This window comes from Chiloscyllium plagiosum, unplaced genomic scaffold (assembly GCF_037043375.1).
Source record: "Chiloscyllium plagiosum isolate Xiang-an unplaced genomic scaffold, Cpla_swu_hap1 HiC_scaffold_3, whole genome shotgun sequence".
Classification (NCBI taxonomy): domain Eukaryota; kingdom Metazoa; phylum Chordata; class Chondrichthyes; order Orectolobiformes; family Hemiscylliidae; genus Chiloscyllium; species Chiloscyllium plagiosum.
In genome coordinates this window covers 86,866,805-86,886,093 of record NW_028270141.1, presented here as the reverse complement: position 1 = coordinate 86,886,093, position 19,289 = coordinate 86,866,805, and the positions used below count along the sequence as shown (strand labels likewise).

General features: G+C 39.4%; 1 protein-coding gene across 1 annotated transcript in view; it reads left to right on the top strand.

The window, feature by feature from the left end:
• Window positions 1–19,289, top strand: part of LOC122546367 (uncharacterized) — a 218,016-nt gene that overhangs the window by 177,842 nt on the left and 20,885 nt on the right. The window contains exons 14-20 of the mRNA XM_043685104.2: window positions 5,764–5,878; window positions 6,153–6,296; window positions 11,123–11,268; window positions 12,578–12,676; window positions 14,249–14,394; window positions 17,438–17,502; window positions 18,966–19,105. Coding sequence (XP_043541039.2) covers window positions 5,764–5,878; window positions 6,153–6,296; window positions 11,123–11,268; window positions 12,578–12,676; window positions 14,249–14,394; window positions 17,438–17,502; window positions 18,966–19,105 — 855 coding nt within the window. The remainder of the gene's footprint in view (window positions 1–5,763; window positions 5,879–6,152; window positions 6,297–11,122; window positions 11,269–12,577; window positions 12,677–14,248; window positions 14,395–17,437; window positions 17,503–18,965; window positions 19,106–19,289) is intronic.

The window sequence follows — 19,289 nt, the reverse complement described above, 5'->3', positions numbered from 1 at the left end:
CACAGCTTGACTTGTTGGGATTGATGGGGGGGTGGGGGTGGTACATGCCGGTACTGCACAGAGTCCAAGCCACAGGATTGATGCTGGCCCCTGGCATGATATAAGCACAGGCATCTTTGGGGTTGTGAAGAGTCATAGTCATAGAGTTATACAGACAGAAGCTAACCCTCAGTGCAACCAGTCCATGCAGAACATAATCCTACCTGCCTGCTCCTGGACCATATCCCTCCAAACCTTTCCTATTCATGTGTCTACCTAAATGTCTTTTAAATGTTATAATTGTATCACATCCATCACTTCTTTAGGACGTTCATTCCACATGTGAACCACCCACTGTGTAAAACATTTGCCCCTCATGCCTTTTTTACATCTTTCTCCTTGCACCTTAAAAATGGGCCCCCTGGCCTTGAAATTTCCCATCCTGGGGAAAATACAACTACTATTAACTCGATCTATACCCCTCATTATTTTATAAACTTCCATAAGGTTGCCTCTCAATGTCCTACGCTCCAATGAAAATGTCCAAACCAATCCAACCTTTCTTTATAACTCAAACATTCCATACTCAGCAACATCCTGGTAAATTTCTTCTGAACCCTCTCTAGCTTAATAATAACCTTCCTATAACTGGGTGACCAGAACCGAACACAGTACACCAGAAGAGGCCTCACCAATGTCCTGTACAACCTCAATATGACTTTCCAACTCCTATATCCGAAGGAGTGCAAATGAAGGCAAGTGTGCCAAACTCCTTTTTAACCACCCTGTCCAAATGTGATGCAAACTTCAGCGGATTATGTACCAGCACCCTTATGTCCCTCTATTCTACAACACTACCCAAGGCCCTACCACTAATTGTATAAGCCCTACCCTTGTTTGTTAGGGGTTCCAACAGGAGGGAGGGTTTCAGGTACATGGATAATTGGGGATCATTCTGGGGAAGGTGGGACCTCTTCAAACATGATGGTCTTCACTTGAATCAGAAGGGTACTAATATTCTGGGTGGGAAATTTGCTGGTACTATTCGGATAGTTTAAACTAGCTCAGCAGGGATTGGGAAGCTATGGTGTAATTCCACCGCACAGGCGGATGTGAGTAGGGAGGGCATGGGCAGGATTTCACCACCACAGGACTGTGCTGGCAGACAGCAAGCTGGTTTGAAGTGTATCTACTTCAGCACCAGAAGTATCCGAAATAAGGTAGGTGAGCTTGCAGCATGGATAGGTACTTGGGACTTCGATGTTGTGATCATTTCAGAAACATGGATAGAGCAGGGTCAGCTACAAGTTCCAGGGTTTAGATCTTTCATTAAGAACAGGGAAAGCATTAAAAGAGGGGGAGGTGCGGTCTTGTTAGTCAAGGACAATATAGCAGTTGCTGAAAGAACCTTTGACGAGGACTTGTCTATTGAGGTAGTATGGGCTGAGGTTAGAAACAGGAGAAGAGATGTCACACTGCTGGGAGTTTTTTTATAAAACTGTGCAGAGATCCAGGGATGTGGAGGAGAGGATTGGCAAAACAATTCTGGGTAGGAGTGAAAGGAACAGGGTGGTCATTATGGGGGACTTTAATTTCCCCAACATTGACTGGAAATGCAATAACTCTAGATCGTCGGATGGATCAGTTTTTGTCCAATGTGTGCAGGAGGGTTTCCTGATGCAGTTTATCGAAGGGCTGACAAAAGGGGAGGCCACACAGGATCTGATGCTTGGTAATGAACCAGGCCAGGTGTTTGATTTAGTGGTAGGTGAGCAATTTGGAGAAAGTGACCATAATTCGGTTACATTTACTTAGTGATGGAAAGGGGGTGGGTACATGCCACAGGGCAAGAGTTATCGATGGGGGAAGGGCAATTATAATGTGATTAGACAAGACTTAAGGCATAGAATGGGGTAGCAAAATGCAGAGGATGGGAACAATCGAAATGTGGAGCTGGTTTAAGGAACGGATATTGCACGTCCTTGATAGGTATATCCCTGTCAAGCAGGGAGGAAGTGATAAGGTAAGGGAACCATGGTTTGCAGATTAGCTAGGAGGGATTTAAAGAGATGGACATGAGTAGTCTTTAATAGGTAGAATAAAGGAGAACACTAAAGCTTTCTATAGGTATGTGAGGAATAAAAGGATGTCTAGGGTAGGAATAGGGCCAGTCAAAGACATAAGTGGGAAGTTGTGTGTGGACACTGTGGAGATCGGAGAGGTACGAAATGAATATTTCTCATCAGTTTTCACTCAGGAAAAGGAGAATATTGTAGAGGAGAAGAATGAGATACGAGATATTAGACTAGAAAGGAGGTGGTGTTATCAATTCTAGAAGTTGTGAAAGTAGACAGGTCCCCTGGGCCGAATGGGATTTATTTGAGGATTTTCTGGGAAGCTCAGGAAGAGGTGTTGGACCCTTTGACTTTGATCTTTGAATCATCATTGTGTACAGGTTTAGTACCAGAGGACTGGAGGATTGCAAATGTTGGGCCCTTGTTCAAGAAGGGCAGTAGAGATGACCCAGGTAATTATAGACCAGTGAACCTTACACCTGTTGTAGGAAAAGTTTTGGAAAGGATTATGAGAGATAGGATTTACAATCATCTAACAAGAAACAATTTGATTGCAGATAGTCAACATGGTTTCGTCAAGGACAGGTCATGTTTCACAAACCTCATTGAGTTTTTTGAGAAGGTGACCAAGCATATTGATGAGGGTATGGCAGTTGACATGATGTACATGGACTTCAGTAAAGCCTTTGATATAGTTTCACATGGTAGTCTTTTGGAAAAAATGCAGAGGCATGGGATTGAGGGTGATTAAGCAGTTTGGATTAGAAACTGGCTTTCTGTAAGAAGGCAGCGAGTGGTGGTTGATGGAAAATATTCAGCCTGGAGTCCAGTTACTGGTGGTTTGCCACAAGGATCTGTTTTGGGAACACTGCTGTTTGTCATTTTAATAAATGACTTGGACACAAGCATAGGTAGATGGGTCAGTAAGTTTGCAGATGACACTAAAGTCGGTGGAATGGTGGACAGTGTGGAAGAATGTTGCAGGTTGCAGGGGGACTTGGATAAATGGCAGAATTGGGCTGAAAGGTGGCAAATGGAGTTCAATGCCGATAAATGTGAGGTGATTCACTTTGGGAAGAATAACAGGAAGGCCAAATACTGAGTCAATGGAAGGATTCTTGGTAGTGTAGATGTGCAGAGGGATCTTGGTGTCCATGTACATAGATCCCTGAAAGTTGCCACCAAGGTTGATAGTGCTATTAAGAAGGCATGCAGTGTGTTAGGTTTTATTGGTAGAGGGATTGCCTTCCAGAGCCATGATGTCATGCTGCAACTGTACAAACGCTATTGCGGTCTCACTTGGAATATTGTGTACAGTTCTGGTCGCCCCATTACAGGAAGGATGTGGAAGCATTGGAAAATTTGCAGAGGAGATTTAACAGGATGCCGCCTGGTCTGGAGGAAAGGTCTTATGAGGAAAGGCTGAGAGACTTGGATCTATTCCCATTGGAAAGAAGAAGGCTAAGAGGGGATTTGATAGAGACATACAAGATGATCAGAGGATTAGATAGGGTAAGTCTTTTTCCTAGGATGAGGACGTAAACTTGTATGACGGGGCATAGCTACAAATTGAGGGATGATAGATTTAAGACAGAGGCAGGTTTTTTACTCAGAGAGTGGTAAGGGCATGGAATGCCCTGCCTGCCAATGTAGTTAACTCAGCCACATTAGGGAGATTTAAACTATCCATAAGCACATGGATGATAATGGAGTAGTGTAGTGGGATGGGCTTAGATTAGTTCACAGGTCGGCCCAACTTCAAGGGCCGAAGGGCCTGTTCTGCACTGTATTTTTCCATGTTCTATGTTATAAAATGGAAGGTTAATACTTTTAGGTGATACCTTCTTCCTAATGTCTAGTCCTTAATCAGGCACAGGTTGCCTGTCAATGAAGGACCCTTCCCATGATACTGCAGGTAAATCTGATTGGATGTGGCTCAAAAGCCTTTAGGAGGCGTAGGAAACCAACTTGAATTCAGAGAAATCATGCTTAACCAATTTATTGGAATTTATTGAGGATGTAACATGTGATGAATAAAGTGGAATTGGTGGATGTACTGTATTTAGATTTCCAAAAGGCATTTGATAAGATGCCATATCGAAGATTATTGGAAGATAAAAGCTTTTCATGCAAGACATAACATATTGTCAATGATAGAAGATTCACTGGCTAACAGGAAACAGACAGTAGACATAAACTGATCATTTTCTGGTTCTTAAGATGTGACAGGTCATCTGTCAAATGGAGCTGGGGCATCAACAGTTTAAAATTTTATATAAATAACTTGAATGGAAGATGAAAACTATGGTTGCTATAAGTTGGAATTCTATTTCTATGTTGTATATGTGAAGAAGAATATATGGTTTTGCTTTAGAGATCTGTGAGTGGTGCTGTGTGACTGAAATATTGTTTATATACATCTAAATGTGCCATTAGTTCTGTGCCTTAGCAAAAGAGTAGAAGAGATTAAAATTGGACTATTGCCCAGCAACAGAGTGTCATGTGACACAGGGAGATATAGAAGGTTTTCCCTTTGGAGAGAGAGAACAATCCGGAATGTTAGCGAATATGAAGGTTTCTTTCAGAGAGAAAGGAAATGTATTAGCAGGGGTGCAATTTAACATTCTCCAAAACAGTCAAAACAGGAGAAAGCAGTTCTAAGAAACTACAGAAATAGAAGACTGGAAGACTTTGAAAAAGGAGTGAAAGAAAATTTTGTTAAGGATTAAATGAGCTATATTAATGGTTTGTTTAACAATCTCATAAAGAAACATAAACTAAAGAAGATAGCATCAAGTAAAGTTAGAAGTTTGATGAAATTAAAACCATTGCAGCTGTTCCAAGTGAATAGAGAACTTTAAAATGGAAAAGAGTGACCTTTCACTAAATTTGGGAGTCTATAAGAATTTTTTAAGGAAAAAATGTGGAATTTTTATTTCTGATATTTGTAATAAGGCCTTTTCAACAAGTTTCATACAGAATCATAGAATGATTCAATACAAAAGAGGCCCATCAAGTCAAATGCGATGTAAAGTAGTTCTGAATTTCTTTCCTTTTTATGTGTAATAAACTTTGATGTTTTTCTGCTAGCCTCTTGTGACTACATTCAGTGACTGACCACCAATGGTAACCAAAATGCAAAAATAAAACTTAGATACACCCAAGACAAAGATAAAAGAAAGCATGATTGCTGTCACCTCAAACAGTCCTTACCTACAATCACATACGAGTAGAGGAGGAAAATGTCACTAGGTACCAGGAGTAGTCATCTGGAAAAACACCACACATACTACTAGATAAGTTTTGTTAATTAATATGTCTTTAAAAATTTCTATTTACTCTACAGGAGGCTTTATAGAATTTAAATATGTCTATGCCTTGACCAATCACAGGCAACCTGTCTGGTTTAAAATATAAACAAAGCCTGTCAGTCATCACCAATTGATGCATTCTCCGTGGTGATGTTTCTATCAGTCAAATTTAACTTGCCAACTAATCTGCACTCTCATACACTATAAGTGTTGTTTTTGACCTTAAAATGGTATTCTTGCAAATTGTTTGATAGGTGTAAGACAGAAAGCTTCAAAAAACATTAGCCCTTTCTCCACAGTACTGCATTTAAACATGTATTATTGTAAAACTGAGCTTTTCTGGTTAAGTTATAATGGATCATAACATTTATTTACAGAATGCATCCTCTTCATTCCAGGTGCTCTCTTTCTGCTAGAGACCTCAACCGAAACTATTGGAATCCAGAACAGGAACTCTTCCCTACAGTATGGCACACAAAAAAGATGGTTGAAGAGCTACAGAAAGACTATTACGTGAGTCAAAGATGATGCAGCTGAGAGACCACACCATGCATATTTTGTAGAAACATATGATACCCTTGTATTATAATATTATCTTTTCCCCAACTGTCCAATATTGTACTTTTTATAAAAGTCTGAATCATTAAGGACTAAGACTTTGTTCTCATTATCAGTCTTCAGTTAAGTTGATTTGCTTTTATCTTCATTTTATGATGTTGAAGACAAATAGATGATCTGTGGAAAATTATGGATTTATGTCTTAATTTTGTGTTTTACCTTACCGCAGATCCTTTTGTATGGAGATCTCCATGGCCACAGTAGAAAACCCAATGCTTTTATGTATGGCTGCAGTCAGACAGGAAACACTTGTCAATTTGAAATACTCAACTACCTCAGAGAGAGAATATTTCCATGGCTGATCTCTCAGAGGGTAATTCAGAATGGTGTTTTGTTCTGTATTTCAGCCTAATTACAAGCACTTTTATGTTGGCCATCTTTTATGCTTATTGACAGTAATTTGATGTCATGAGCTAGCTTTCAGTTTCTATACTATCCTGTTTCCATTGACCAGCTGCGAACTTTGTAAATCCAGCGATATATTAGCAGTTCTTGTATTACCTAAGATCAATACTAGTGGTCACCTTTGTTCCTGAAATGAAGGAGTTTTTGCAGCTTCATTACAAGGCTAGATCATGGATTCCACATACATTTTATATCTTCAGGACTAGTTAACAAGTGAGTCTGCAGATTCTGCCCAACCTGCTGTATGCTTCCATCATTTTATTTTTGCTTGAGACCATCATTTGGCCCAAAACCTGGCAAGATAGGGGTGGCATGTGACTCAGTGGTTAACACTGCTGCCTCACAGCACCAGGGTCCCAGGTTCAATTCCAGCCTTGGGCAACTGTCTGTGTGCAGTTTACACATTCTCCCTGTGTCTGCATGGGTTTACCTCCAGGTGCTCTGGTTTCCTACCACAATCTAAAGATGTGCAGGTCATGTGAATTGGCTGTGCTAAATTGCCCATAGTGTTAGGTTCAGGAAGAAGGGCTTATGCCCGAAACATTGATTCTTCTGCTCCTCGGATGCTGCCTGGCCTGCTGTGTTTTTCCAGCACCACATAGTGTTAGGTACATTAGTCAGGGGTAAATGGGTCTGAGTGGGTTACTCTTCGGAGGGTCGGTGTGGACTGGTAGGTCTGAAGGACCTGTTCCACACTGTAGGGAATCTAATCATAAATATCACTTCTGGTTGTTATGTTCACAAGCAAAATGATTGGAATTAATGTTTTCAGAGTTAAGTACTGATCTTTGCCAGAAGGATGTTGGAATTCAAGATATCAGATTTAATTAACACTTTCACCACTTATAAGGTCCATTGAGATTTGAACTGTTACATTTTAATGAAGACAGTGGTTATATTTTATTTGGTGTAAGATTTGAGAAATGGCCATTGCTGAGCAGTAGAATCACGCATTCTATTGTATTCCATTGAGTTGCGGGTAGAGATGAGATCTCTATGCTACTGCTCCCTTGGTCATGCCCCAGGTATCATTGCATCAGCCAATGTCAGACTTCATACCTCTGTGATCTCTATCCTTGGAAAAGATCCCATACTTTTCTTTTAAAGCCACAGAAATAACTTTGATTTCATTTAATAATTACCTTCCTATTACTTGAGTAGCTCTTTAGAAAACATGCAGTTTTTATGTCTGTGCACCCATGCAAAGTCAGTGTCTCATAATTCTCAACATCATCTTTCTACTTTGAGACTCTTATCAGCACATTGACATTGCAATACCAAATTTGACTAAAGCAAGAAAAACAGGGTGGCCTTGATACTTGGCTATTTTGTCTCAGTTCTATCCATATCTAGGCCCCAGAGACGCTGTTGAGATGTTTATCTTTTAGTTCTTACACGGTAGCCTGTCTGTTTTCATAATCTGCTAGATTTCTGCTGACATTTACTTTTTTTATTATTTGGTCCAGGAAGGCCCAAATCACATCATCCCACTTCTCAGCAATCTTTACCTTGGGGTATATCTTAGCAGTATTTAAAAATAAAATCAATGTAGGATTCAGTATAAGAATAAAATTACAACAAGTGTACAGTCAGCTATAGTATTTCAAATAGTTTTTGTTAATTCACAATAAAACCTGTGTAACAATTTCCTAGGAATCATAAAAGAACATTATGATTCCAATGAATTCTCAATCAACCTTTTTTCTTAGTTTTTAAAGTCATAAATTATGTAATCCTTTGTTTTGAATATGAAATCTTCAACATCAGGGCAGCCCTAATGATGTTGCTAATAGATCTGTCAAAAAAATAATGATCAGAACACTAGTGTTAAGGCTACTTTAAAAAATAATTGTTCATGGGATCTGGATGTCGCTGACTAGGGTGGCATTTAGTGCCCATCTCTAATTGCTCTTGAGAAGATGATGGGGAGAGGCGTCCCTCAACCACTACAGTCCTTGGAGGGTAGGTACAACCATAGTGTTGTAAGGAAAGGAGTTTTAGAATTTAGGGACATTTTAGAAAAGGTAATGGAGTTCCAAGTCAGAATGAAGTACTGCTTGAAGGAGGATTTGCAGGTGGTGATGACCCCATGCATCTGCTGCTTTTGTCCTTCCAGATGGTAGCGACCATGAGTTTGAAAGATGCTCTCAAAGAAGTTTTTTTTAGGGGTTGGTTGATTTCCCATGATAGTACCGGTACTTAACCAAGAACAGATTGGGCATTCAGCTCAAACAGGGTTAAAAGTCTAAATTCAATCAAATGAGAAAGGAAACATAGCAGAGAAGATGAGAGGCAAACCAAACAGCAGGAGAGTAAAAGACATAGAATAATAGAAAAGAAGGATGGGAGAAGGACATGGGTCATGGGACTTGGAAGTGAAGAGAATGAAGGTAGGGATTGAATCAAGTGGAGAGGAATACAATAGGACCATCAAAGATGGGGAAATTACATAGTGAGAGAAGAACAAGCTAATGAATTCTCAACTGGGGGGGAAGTCTAGTGAACAGTCCTTCATTTTAAAAAAGAATGTTTCAGCTCCCTTTCCCCCTTGTGGGACATGATTTATTTCACTGGATTAATTTTACTTACAGATCATTGGCTTTCCAATTGAATGAAATCTTGGTATCCAGTGCTTCCATCTGAATTAGACATCAACTTCCCAGCTTGTTTGGGAGCTTGTTTACCAATGATAACTCATCTCAAGTGATGTAGAGAAAGGTGAGGTGAAATGATGAACCAGAAAGAGGGTAAGATTTGAGGAAGAAAGAGATTAGAGATTATTTCTTTCTCAGAAAAAAAAGCAAAGGGAAAGATAAAGGTTGTAGAGAGAAGAAATAGGTCTGGAGTAGGATATTAATAAGAAAATAAAAGCCAGTTCTGCTGAAAGCAAAACTAAGAAAACCAGACACGGGCACAGAATATTGGAGGAATTCCCCAAATGGAGGACAGAGTTTGTGATCTGAAATTGAGTCCTGAAGGCTGTGAAATACCTAAGTAGAAAATAAGGTGCTGGTTCTTCAACTAGCATTGGGCTCCAGTGGAACATTGCAGTGGGATGGGTACAGAAATACGAGGGTGAGAACAAAATGGTATATTGAAATGGCAAGCAACTGGAAAGTCAGAGTTTTGCTTGTAGACAGAATGGAAGTGTTCTGAAAAGCAGTCACCCAGTCCATGTTTGGTCTCACCATTGTAGAGGACTCTGCATTGTGAGCAACAAATACAGTACAGTAGATTGAAAGAATTACAGTTTCACTTTGGAATATTCAAATGTTTGGACACTGAAGAGAGAGGCAGTGGGTGTTGTATCTCCTGCAATTTCCTAAAAATGTACCAAGGGAGGAGGATGAGGGAGATGTTGAAATAGAGTGGACCAGGTGTCATGGAAGGAATGGTCCTTTAGGATTACTGACTACGAAAGGGACAGGAATGTGTGTGTGTTGGTTGTGGTATCATGCTGGAGGTGGTAGAATTGGGAGGTGATAACCCTTTGAATATAGAGGTGCAGGTAGAAAATAAGGGCAAAGTGAAACCTATCGAAGTTGTGGAATGAAAGAGAAGACATAAGAACAGCAAATGGATGGAACACAGTTGAGAATCCTGTCCATCATAATGGGAGGGAATTCTGAATTAATGAAAAAGGAAAACATGTTGGAAGCAATATTGTGGTAGGTAGCATAATCAGAACAGATTGATGGAGACCGAGAAACTGGGAGAATGGAATAGAGTCTCTACAGGATGCAGGGTGTGAGGAAGTGTAATAAACGTAACTATGAGAATGAATGGTTTATAATGAATCTTAGTAGATAGCCTCTCCCTGGAAATGGGTCCCTAGAGCCCTCTTTTCCTACTGTATAAATTACACAACATTTACACCTTTTTATCTCCAAATGCTTTGCTACTTAGGAAATGTAAAAGGAAAGAAGAATAGACAAGAAGGGAAAGATGCAGAATCTGGGTCTCATTTTATACTATATATGGGTTCAAATTAGCTTTGTTTTTCTCTCCACAGATACTGTGAGGCCTGCTGATTTCCTTCAGTATTTTCAATTTTTATTTCGAATTTCCAACATCAGCAGTGTTTTGCTTTTGTCTTATTTTAACAATATTTATCAGCCTTGGGCATTGAGCAAAGATTGACTTTGAGATAGTGTGAGGTTAATCGAAATTTCTACAGTGTTTTTCAACAATGTTTCTTATAATTAAAACCAGTTACAGAGCAGTCATCCATGGCTGGAGTTAATCAATATTTCTGAAAATCACATTCATGGTTTGGAAAAGGCTTGCAGTGGATTCCAAAGCATTTTAGAACAATTAACAGTGGCCTTTATTGTAATACTTCTTACAGAAGTACTAAGCATTCCAAAGTGATCAAACATTATTCATCTTTAATGACTCAAAGCTTTCTATTTCATTCTGGTTCTTATTAAAAATAATTTCTAAGAGTTTCCAGAACCTTGAGCAAAGTTTAATTTGTAAATGTTCTGTGGAATTTGATTTAATCCAAATCTCTTTACTGAAGCTGGCTATATATTCTCAATAAAAAGTAATAATGAGCTTGGGTGAGATATTGTATCTGAAAAAGTGTTGCTGGAAAAGCGCAGCAGGTCAGGCAGCATGCAAGGAACAGGAGAATCGATGTTTCGGGCATAAGCCCTTCTTCAGGAATCATCTATTGTATCATCTATGTCATACGAGTGACTGAACAAATTACATTACATTTTCTGTTGTGAGGATCCAGAGAGGTTTGACTGGAAGAGCTGCAAGTTTCATATCCAAAAGTGTAAAGAATCGACAGGACGTGTGGTGATGTACAGGCAGCTCGGCCTTATAGATTCCTTCACCTTAGAAGCCTCATTCTCAGGAGCCATAAAAGAACAGTAAGAAAATCACTGTGTCTCTAATACATCACACCTTTTAAAATATATTTATATATGTATATACAATTATAAACAAGAATACAAATTTAATGATTCAGTGGTTACAAGTCCACCAGTAACCTGGAGGACAAAGCTGATAGCCGTGGGATGACTGACTTTGCCTGAGAGTGACAAAGCAAAGTCTTACAGCAGACCATCAATGTAATAATCTACTGAATGTTAGGATATTGGTTCATTACAGCCCCCAGGGTTGCAAATGCGCTTGAAGGCTAAAATCATTCAACCAGGCAAGAATGATTGCATGAATTAACTGGCAGGGGAGTGGGCCTAGGTTTTCTTGCCTCAGCTGTCTTCTGAGAATTTACAAATGCCTCATAAGTGTAAGTTAAATTAGGTTTACCACCGTTACTTTTCAATAAGTTTACATTTTTGTGAATAATACCAGAATGTATTTTTCCTATCCACCCTTCCTGGAAGAGCTACCAAATCCAACTTACAAGTGTCTAGTGAAAGAGGATATTCTTTTTAAAGCATTTAACCTCATGGAGTGGCAGGTATAACGATGCTACCAATTGCAGGCTCTGTTTGATTCTCTCGTTAACAAGATCTTAATGGTTTCTCTTTTCTTTGTGCATAGAGGACTTAATAATTATTTATGTAGGCTTTGAATACTCAAAGAATGATTATTCAGTACCAATGAGTCATCAGCCTTGGCCAATCCTCGAGAAAGATCTGGAGCTTTAATTGTTTTAAAGAATTCAAAGGAAGCAGTGAAGGAGAGGAAGAATAGATAAGGAAGGAAAAGATACTGAATCTGGGGCTCACTTTATACTGTGTGATGAAACTATGCTTTTTTGTTCAGGCTTTTCATTTTTGAGAAGACTGGGGTCTCATTGCCATCTCATTTTATTGTGTATTTAAGTGGATGGGAAGGGATTATGTCTTGTACGTAGAGAGGAACCCACGTTTTGTGCAGATGAGGGAAAAATTCACTTTTAGAATGTGGAAGCTTGTATTTGTATGCTGTTATATGAAGCCCACTCATCAATTTTGTACTTGTATGCTGTTATGTGAAACCCACTCATTAATTTTGACCAGAGTACTCTGGCCCATAATTTGAGAAAGATGGACATCTCCAGTCAAAAGGTAGAGGAGTACAGAGGCATGGAGTTTCTGCAGAGAGAAGGTTGAAAACCATGGTTATCTGCTGTCACTCTCACTTTTAAACACAAACTGGTCTTGAACAGCTCCTTGTGAAAGTTCTGTAGCTGTAATTTCCAATTCTGATGTTTGTCTTCCTTTTTTTCAGACTTGCTGAGCGTCATTTCAACATTCAAGATTTTATGTCAATCGGGAAAACTTTCTGTGAAGGCATTATAGACTATATTAGTCTGGATGAAAATCCCTTGTAGGTTTGGTAATTTATAAAGTGTTATAACAAGTCAGAAAAATTTCAAGGCAGGAGGGAAGATTTTCTTGTCTCATCCCTTGCCATAGTGGCAGATAGGAGCACTGCATCCAAAGTTCTCTCCATACTCAAGAATATCAGGATTTCCTCCCTGGACCACTTACACCTCCCAAAGCAGGGAAATGTGCCTAAATATCACAAAGTAAAGCAAGGCATAGTTCCAGTTCTCTTGGGTTTCAACAGCCAGAAGTTCCCAATTAGACTTCAACACCATGAAACTTGGGCCATTGTGGGGGTGGGAGCATGGGGGTTACAATGTGTAATAGGAGTTCACTGATCTTTTTCAATGGAAAATCTGGGTCAGCTGGACTCCGGGAGCAAACAATATAACTATGCTGTTAAGGTGTATTTGCATAGGAATGGTCAGCAAGCAGTAATATTGGGAAATGAGTAATATGTGGGTTCTACAATGGGGATTTATGAGCATATCCCCATTGTAGAACCTACATTTACTGCAGGTGCAAGCCAAGATCAATCAGCCTTTAAACAAGGAGCATTCCTTAGATTTGGATTAGGAAAGTCAATAACCAAACACATTTTCCACTTGCATTTTCCTACTTCTTGATAAGCAATCAATGGGGGTAGTTTTGACTGTGTTAATTGTCTAATTTGGGACAATCTTGGGCCTCTAGGTTCAGGCACATGTTGATGTCACATTGCTCAACACGTGGGTCACGACCCCATGGAGCTTGGGCTGAATGCTAGTGGCCATTTTGAATCGTCATGCTCTTCTTCTATTGCTGGGTGTGCCCTAACAGATCTCTATTAGGCTTGATTGAATCCCCAAAATATCTGTGAAAAGTCAAATGTTAAAATTTGCAATGAAAGGTATTTCCACCGCTGAATTTCTCTCCTCAGCCAATCAGGACCTAAAGTTGAGCTTTCACTCTTCTCTGGCGTGACTCCACTTTAATGCCTCAAACCTTTTGAGACCTGGAGGGGGTGGACGTGGGCCCAGGTGTGTTTCTGATCCTCAGCAACTTGAGGAAGAAAGAGTTTAATATACAAAATGATGGCTAAATTATACTATATTTAACTTAGCCACTTGTGACATAATTGTCAGCAATTTCTCATCTTCATCAACTTTATGTAAACCTGTCAGAGAAGATTGTTCAAGCATTACACAGCATATTTCATTTTCATTTCTTGATGCTTTTTTTTAGCAGATGTTTATCCATCTTCTACCCTATCATTGTAGAATTTCATTTTAAAAGATGGTGTTCATTCTACCATTAGCTGTCATTTTATTTTTTGAAAATATAAATACTTGGAAAAGAATCAATGTATTTTAAGCCATGTTCCTCTCTTCAACAGAAATTGCTGCTGCTACATCAAAGTATTTGAATTCAATATCTAATTTAAATATTATAATATTGCTAATTAACATGTTGCACAAGTTATGCATAAGTATTTATTGGTATGTATGTCATTTTAATACCAGGCTTTAATTTTCTGTAATGATGTACAGAGTAAACAGTCAAGATTTAATCCTCTGTGAATTTGTTTTTGTAGGAAACTTAATGAAGCAATTCTAAATTTGACATATTCAATAGCAACAAATCATAGCGGGAACAATACTGCGACAGTCAGTTCAGAACTCAATTTGTTTGAAGGAGAAGATAAAAGACAGAAACATGAAAAAACCACTGCTGATAATGGTAATTTATAAGGAAGTACTGTCTAAAATGAGAAAAACATAACTTCAACTAGAAGATATGTTTATGCTTACTTTTCATTTATAGTTGTGCAGGCAGAAATGTAGAGTCCACGTGTGATTTAAGGACTGGGTAGACTTGCAGAAATTTGATCAAAATAACTATAAGAGCCCATTCCACTTCATTTCATTCTTTAATTAAAGAAGTGACAAACTGCATACGCTGGATATCTGAAATAAAACTGAAGTGGCTGGAAATGCTCAGAAGGTCCATCAGCATCTGTGGAAAAAGAAACAATTGTTAACATTTCAAATTTATCTACTAAGTACTTCCAGCATGCTTAGTTTTTATTTCAGTTTGTTCTTGCTTGTCACATCTGACTTATTATACTTGATTCTGTAGATAAATGACCACTTATTCTGTTTGAAATTTTAATATAAAGCAGAAGCATTTTTGTGCAGACTGGTGCATTAATCATTGTGTCCTCAGCGGGCACTTTGCACATTTCACAGGCATTCTTCCATGTCTTGGGTGAACATACTTTTCATCTTGGTCGAAAGTGTGGTGCTGGAAAAGCACAGTGGGTCAGGCAGCATCCAAGGAACAGGAGAATTGATGTTCGGCCAAAAGCTCTTCATCAGGAATGAGGCTTGTGGGCTGAGGGTCTGAGAGATAAATGGGAGGGGGATGGTGGGGGTGGGGTGGGCAGGAAGGTAACTGAGAATATGATAGGTACATGAGGGTGGGGGAGAAGGTGATAGGTCAGAGAGGAGGGTGGAGCGGGTAGATGGGAAAGACAATGGACAGGTCAGAAGGGCAGTGCCGAGTTGAAGGCTTGGGACTGGGGCAATGAGGGGGGAGGGGAAATGAGGAAACTGGTGAAATCCACATTGTGGCCGTGGCTGAACACTTCAACTCCCCCTCTCACTTTGCCAAGGACATGCAGGTTCTAGGCCTTCTCCATCGCCAAACCCTTACCATTCGATGCCTGGAGGAAGAACACCTGCAACCACATGGGATCAATGTGGATTTCACTGTTTTCCTCATTTCCCCTCCCCCAACATTATCCCAGTCCCCAGTCCAACTCGGCATCGCCCTTCTGACCTGTCCATCGTCTTTCCAATTTATCTGCTCCACCCTCCTCTCTGACCTATCACCTTCTCCCCCACCTTCATCTACCTATTGCATTCTCAGCTAACTTCCCCCCACCCCCCTCACCCCCATTTATCTCTCAGCAACCTCCTCCCCCACCCCTCCCCCCTCCCCCGGCCCACAAGCCTCATTCCTGATGAAGATCTTATGCCCAATAAGGCAAGTCTCCTGTTCCTTGGATGCTGCCTGACCTGCTGTGCTTTTCCAGTGCCACATGCTCGAGTCTGATCTCCAGCATCTGCAGTCCTCACTTTCTCCTTTCATCATGTTCCAGTTATGAGATATATAACATTATGATTTGGGACTGTTTCTTTAAATTAAAGGTAAAATGAAGGAGGTCCTGTGACCTGTTCTGAAGTCTGCTGGACCTGAGGCAGTTAATAATAAAAGGAAAGCCCAGACTGAGTTACTGGGGAAACAGTGTCAGGGTTGGGAACAATGGCAGTCACCTCTAAATTGACAATGGGCATTCACAAGCCCCAGAATGGTACTGAAAGTTTTGGGTTGTAAACAATTATGAAGTAAACTTTCCATTTACTTCAAGATGAATGAGTTGGTGTCAAGAGTAGCCAATCAGCATTCCTATTTGGATGCAGACTAATATGATTTAATTTGCCATGGGGAACAACACTGAGAAAGTCATTTTGAGATCAGGCTATAGGCTTTCCTGAATAATTACAAGAGGCTTTACTGCAGATGATGGATTTAGGAAACTCACTGCAAACTCAAGAATGCACCTGGAAGCAGACACCTAAAATTACTGCTTGGTGAATTGGGGAAAACCAAACTCATTGCAAACTGGAAGCAACTATTCACTGTTTGTGGGTTAAACTTTATGGCAAGTGATAAGTACCAAAAATAGAACATTCCTTTCTATAGTTTAAAGTACCAGTGTGCCAAAAATAGAAAGTAGTGCTTTGTCAATTGTTGCATTTATTTGTGCCAAAAGACTAAGGGAGAACTTTAACATGCGTAGATCCGGTGAACTGAAGTTACAGTGTTGCACCCATTGCATGCTTTACCCTAAAGTTATGTTGAAAATTAGACTAGCAAAATCATGACAAAGTAAAATGGGAAAGTAGCAATAGTTGCAGGAACGATACCTGGTTCTATAAGTACTTAATCTAGATGATTTCCACTGAATGTATCAGTGATAGTGTTTCATAATGGAACAAACCATATCTGTCAAAGAATTGAGCATAAACAGCCTCTTCTAAAAGTTTCTCACTCTGTTAATTGAATACAATTTGAAGCTTTTAAATAAAATACAGGCAGTTCTTCCAGATTGCGATAGTTGCGCTCTTGTGCGTCCCAGTGGTGTACAAACATCACGCAACATAAACAACACTTAAAGTGTTGGCGATTTAATCACATTATAGTCAACGTACTTTAAAGGTTCGTGCTTCAGAAATAATGTTCCCTATTCACCCAATCATATAACAGCCAATTCGTATAAACAAAAGACATATTATAGCAGAACTGACTGTAACGTATCATATACAATTGAGACCATGATGCTGAGATTAAGAGTCCCATTAACTTTCAACTGAGCTAAGCAGAAAAGTATTCAAGAACTTGGTCCACAAAATCCTGACAACTTCACCACGCACTTCCCAATAAGGCATCAGAAGAGTTAACTAGGCACTGGTAACTATGGTGTAGATAAAATCAATGTGAAACATCCTTCCATGACCCTTCTTCAGGTGGTGACATACAAAAATCACTTAACTGAGCTTCATTTGTGGTTAGAAAGGATATCAGTCACTTAACATTTGCAGCAGTGACACTAAACTCACTCATATTGCATACAATTATTATTAATTCTAAAAGTATATTTACTATTATTAAAATCCTTAGTATTTACAACATTTTTTGCTTTTCATTTTGTATTCAGATTCGAACTTGATTCAGTTGGATGCTGTAAAAGGAAGCTGCAAAATAAATGAATACAATGAAGAGGTGAGACATTTACTAAATTATCCAGTCCTGCCAATCGAAGCAGAAGGACCTCGCCAAATGCAGGTCCAGTTCCTTTTTAATGAGTATCTCTGAAAATGGAAACATGTCATTTTCAATGACACAATGTTGCCCTATTGATTAATGCTGATAAATTTAATGGTATGGAATTTCTGATGCATGGGGACCTCACAGCCTCCCCAACACACCAGAATCCAAGGAAATTTCCCAGGAACTTAAAGATTCTACTGGACAATTAATCAATACCCAGACCCCTCCAAAAGTATTCATTTAAATCAGGGAATCCAGAAGGTTCCACTGCAGTTAAGGAAATAGTTACTCAGGAAATATTAGACTGTTAAATGTCCTACATAATTCCCAAGTGACTTTTAAACTGACCTCCAACGTAACTGACACCCCATCCACCCCTTAACAACTATAATTCCCGAAAATCACTAAAAACCCTCCAAGTCCTGAGCCAATGCCATCCCCTCTATGCCCAAGACCCCAACAGCTCAACATCATCCCCTGCTACCACCTGAACCCCCTCCCGAGGGAATCAGAATGTAACCCCGACTGCTGAAACCCAATCTCTTGCCCACCGCTGGACCCAATTCCCACTTCTTCTCTGGACCCACACCTTCACCCTCACTGAACCGGAAAATCTACCATCGTTACCTAGTCCCCTCAGCTTGTACCTTGGCACCTTACTTCCTGTCATCTTAGCCTCACACTTCCTTTATGTACTTACCTTTCCACAAGAATTGTTAAGGGGACTGCATTACTGATATTTAAATGAGAGATTACAGAAACTGACTGCTGTAAAAAGGGGGCATGGTTTGCCTCCATGCATCCCTCCACCCCACCCCACCATGTTCTACATTACCTGTCAGAATGGAAATACAGATCCACATTTTGGAAGAAACACCGATCAAAATGTCATGTCAGAAATATGGACCTTTTTCAATCCATAAAAAAGGAATGGTCTGGCAGTCTTTATGTAATTACCACTTCTTGGAAAATCATGCCCTCTATTATCCTCTTCATTTGCACTGACCTGGTTTTGAAGTTCATTTTGATTTAATTGAGATTATTTTCATATTCTTTAAAATGATAAATGTTGACACAATTAAGATAAGGATCAAATGTACTTCACATGCCAAGTTCATTTGTACACTCTTGTTGTGTGTAATAGGTGCCACAAGTTTCAAATTGTGTTTTAGCTTTTTGTTTAATTTACCCATTTTCTATCGAGGCCAAGAAGTTTTAATTCGAGATGTCTGTTTTCTTAATTGTCTGGGGTACGTTTTTGCTTCAAATTATCCAGATTGAATCTAGTTAAGCTTAATAATAAAACTGTCAGATTTTCCTACAAATCAAATATTCATGTCTATGACAAGTGTTGTCAGTATTGAAGTATTAAAAATTCATGTGCCTATAGTCTTAATTTTATTATACTTTCATAGAACCTCTTGAAAAAGCAGCCAAGACATCAACAAGCAAAGAATTTTCTTCAGCTGGAAGATAAGATGTCTCTGGAGTCAATACAGCAATGCTGCACATTGCTAAGCCAGATAAACTTGCCTGAGGCTGTGCTCGATTCAGAGTATGTATTCAATCCACTGGAAGAATTCAACACATATTAAAACTGTATAAAATTGTATAAACATGCTTCAAGATTTATAAGTTTGTGCTTCTTTTTGTAAGTTGTATGTGCCTGTCTATAGAATGCAACCTTTCCAGTGCATTCCTGGTATAATCTGATAGGATCAATGTGGGGCAGCAGAAAG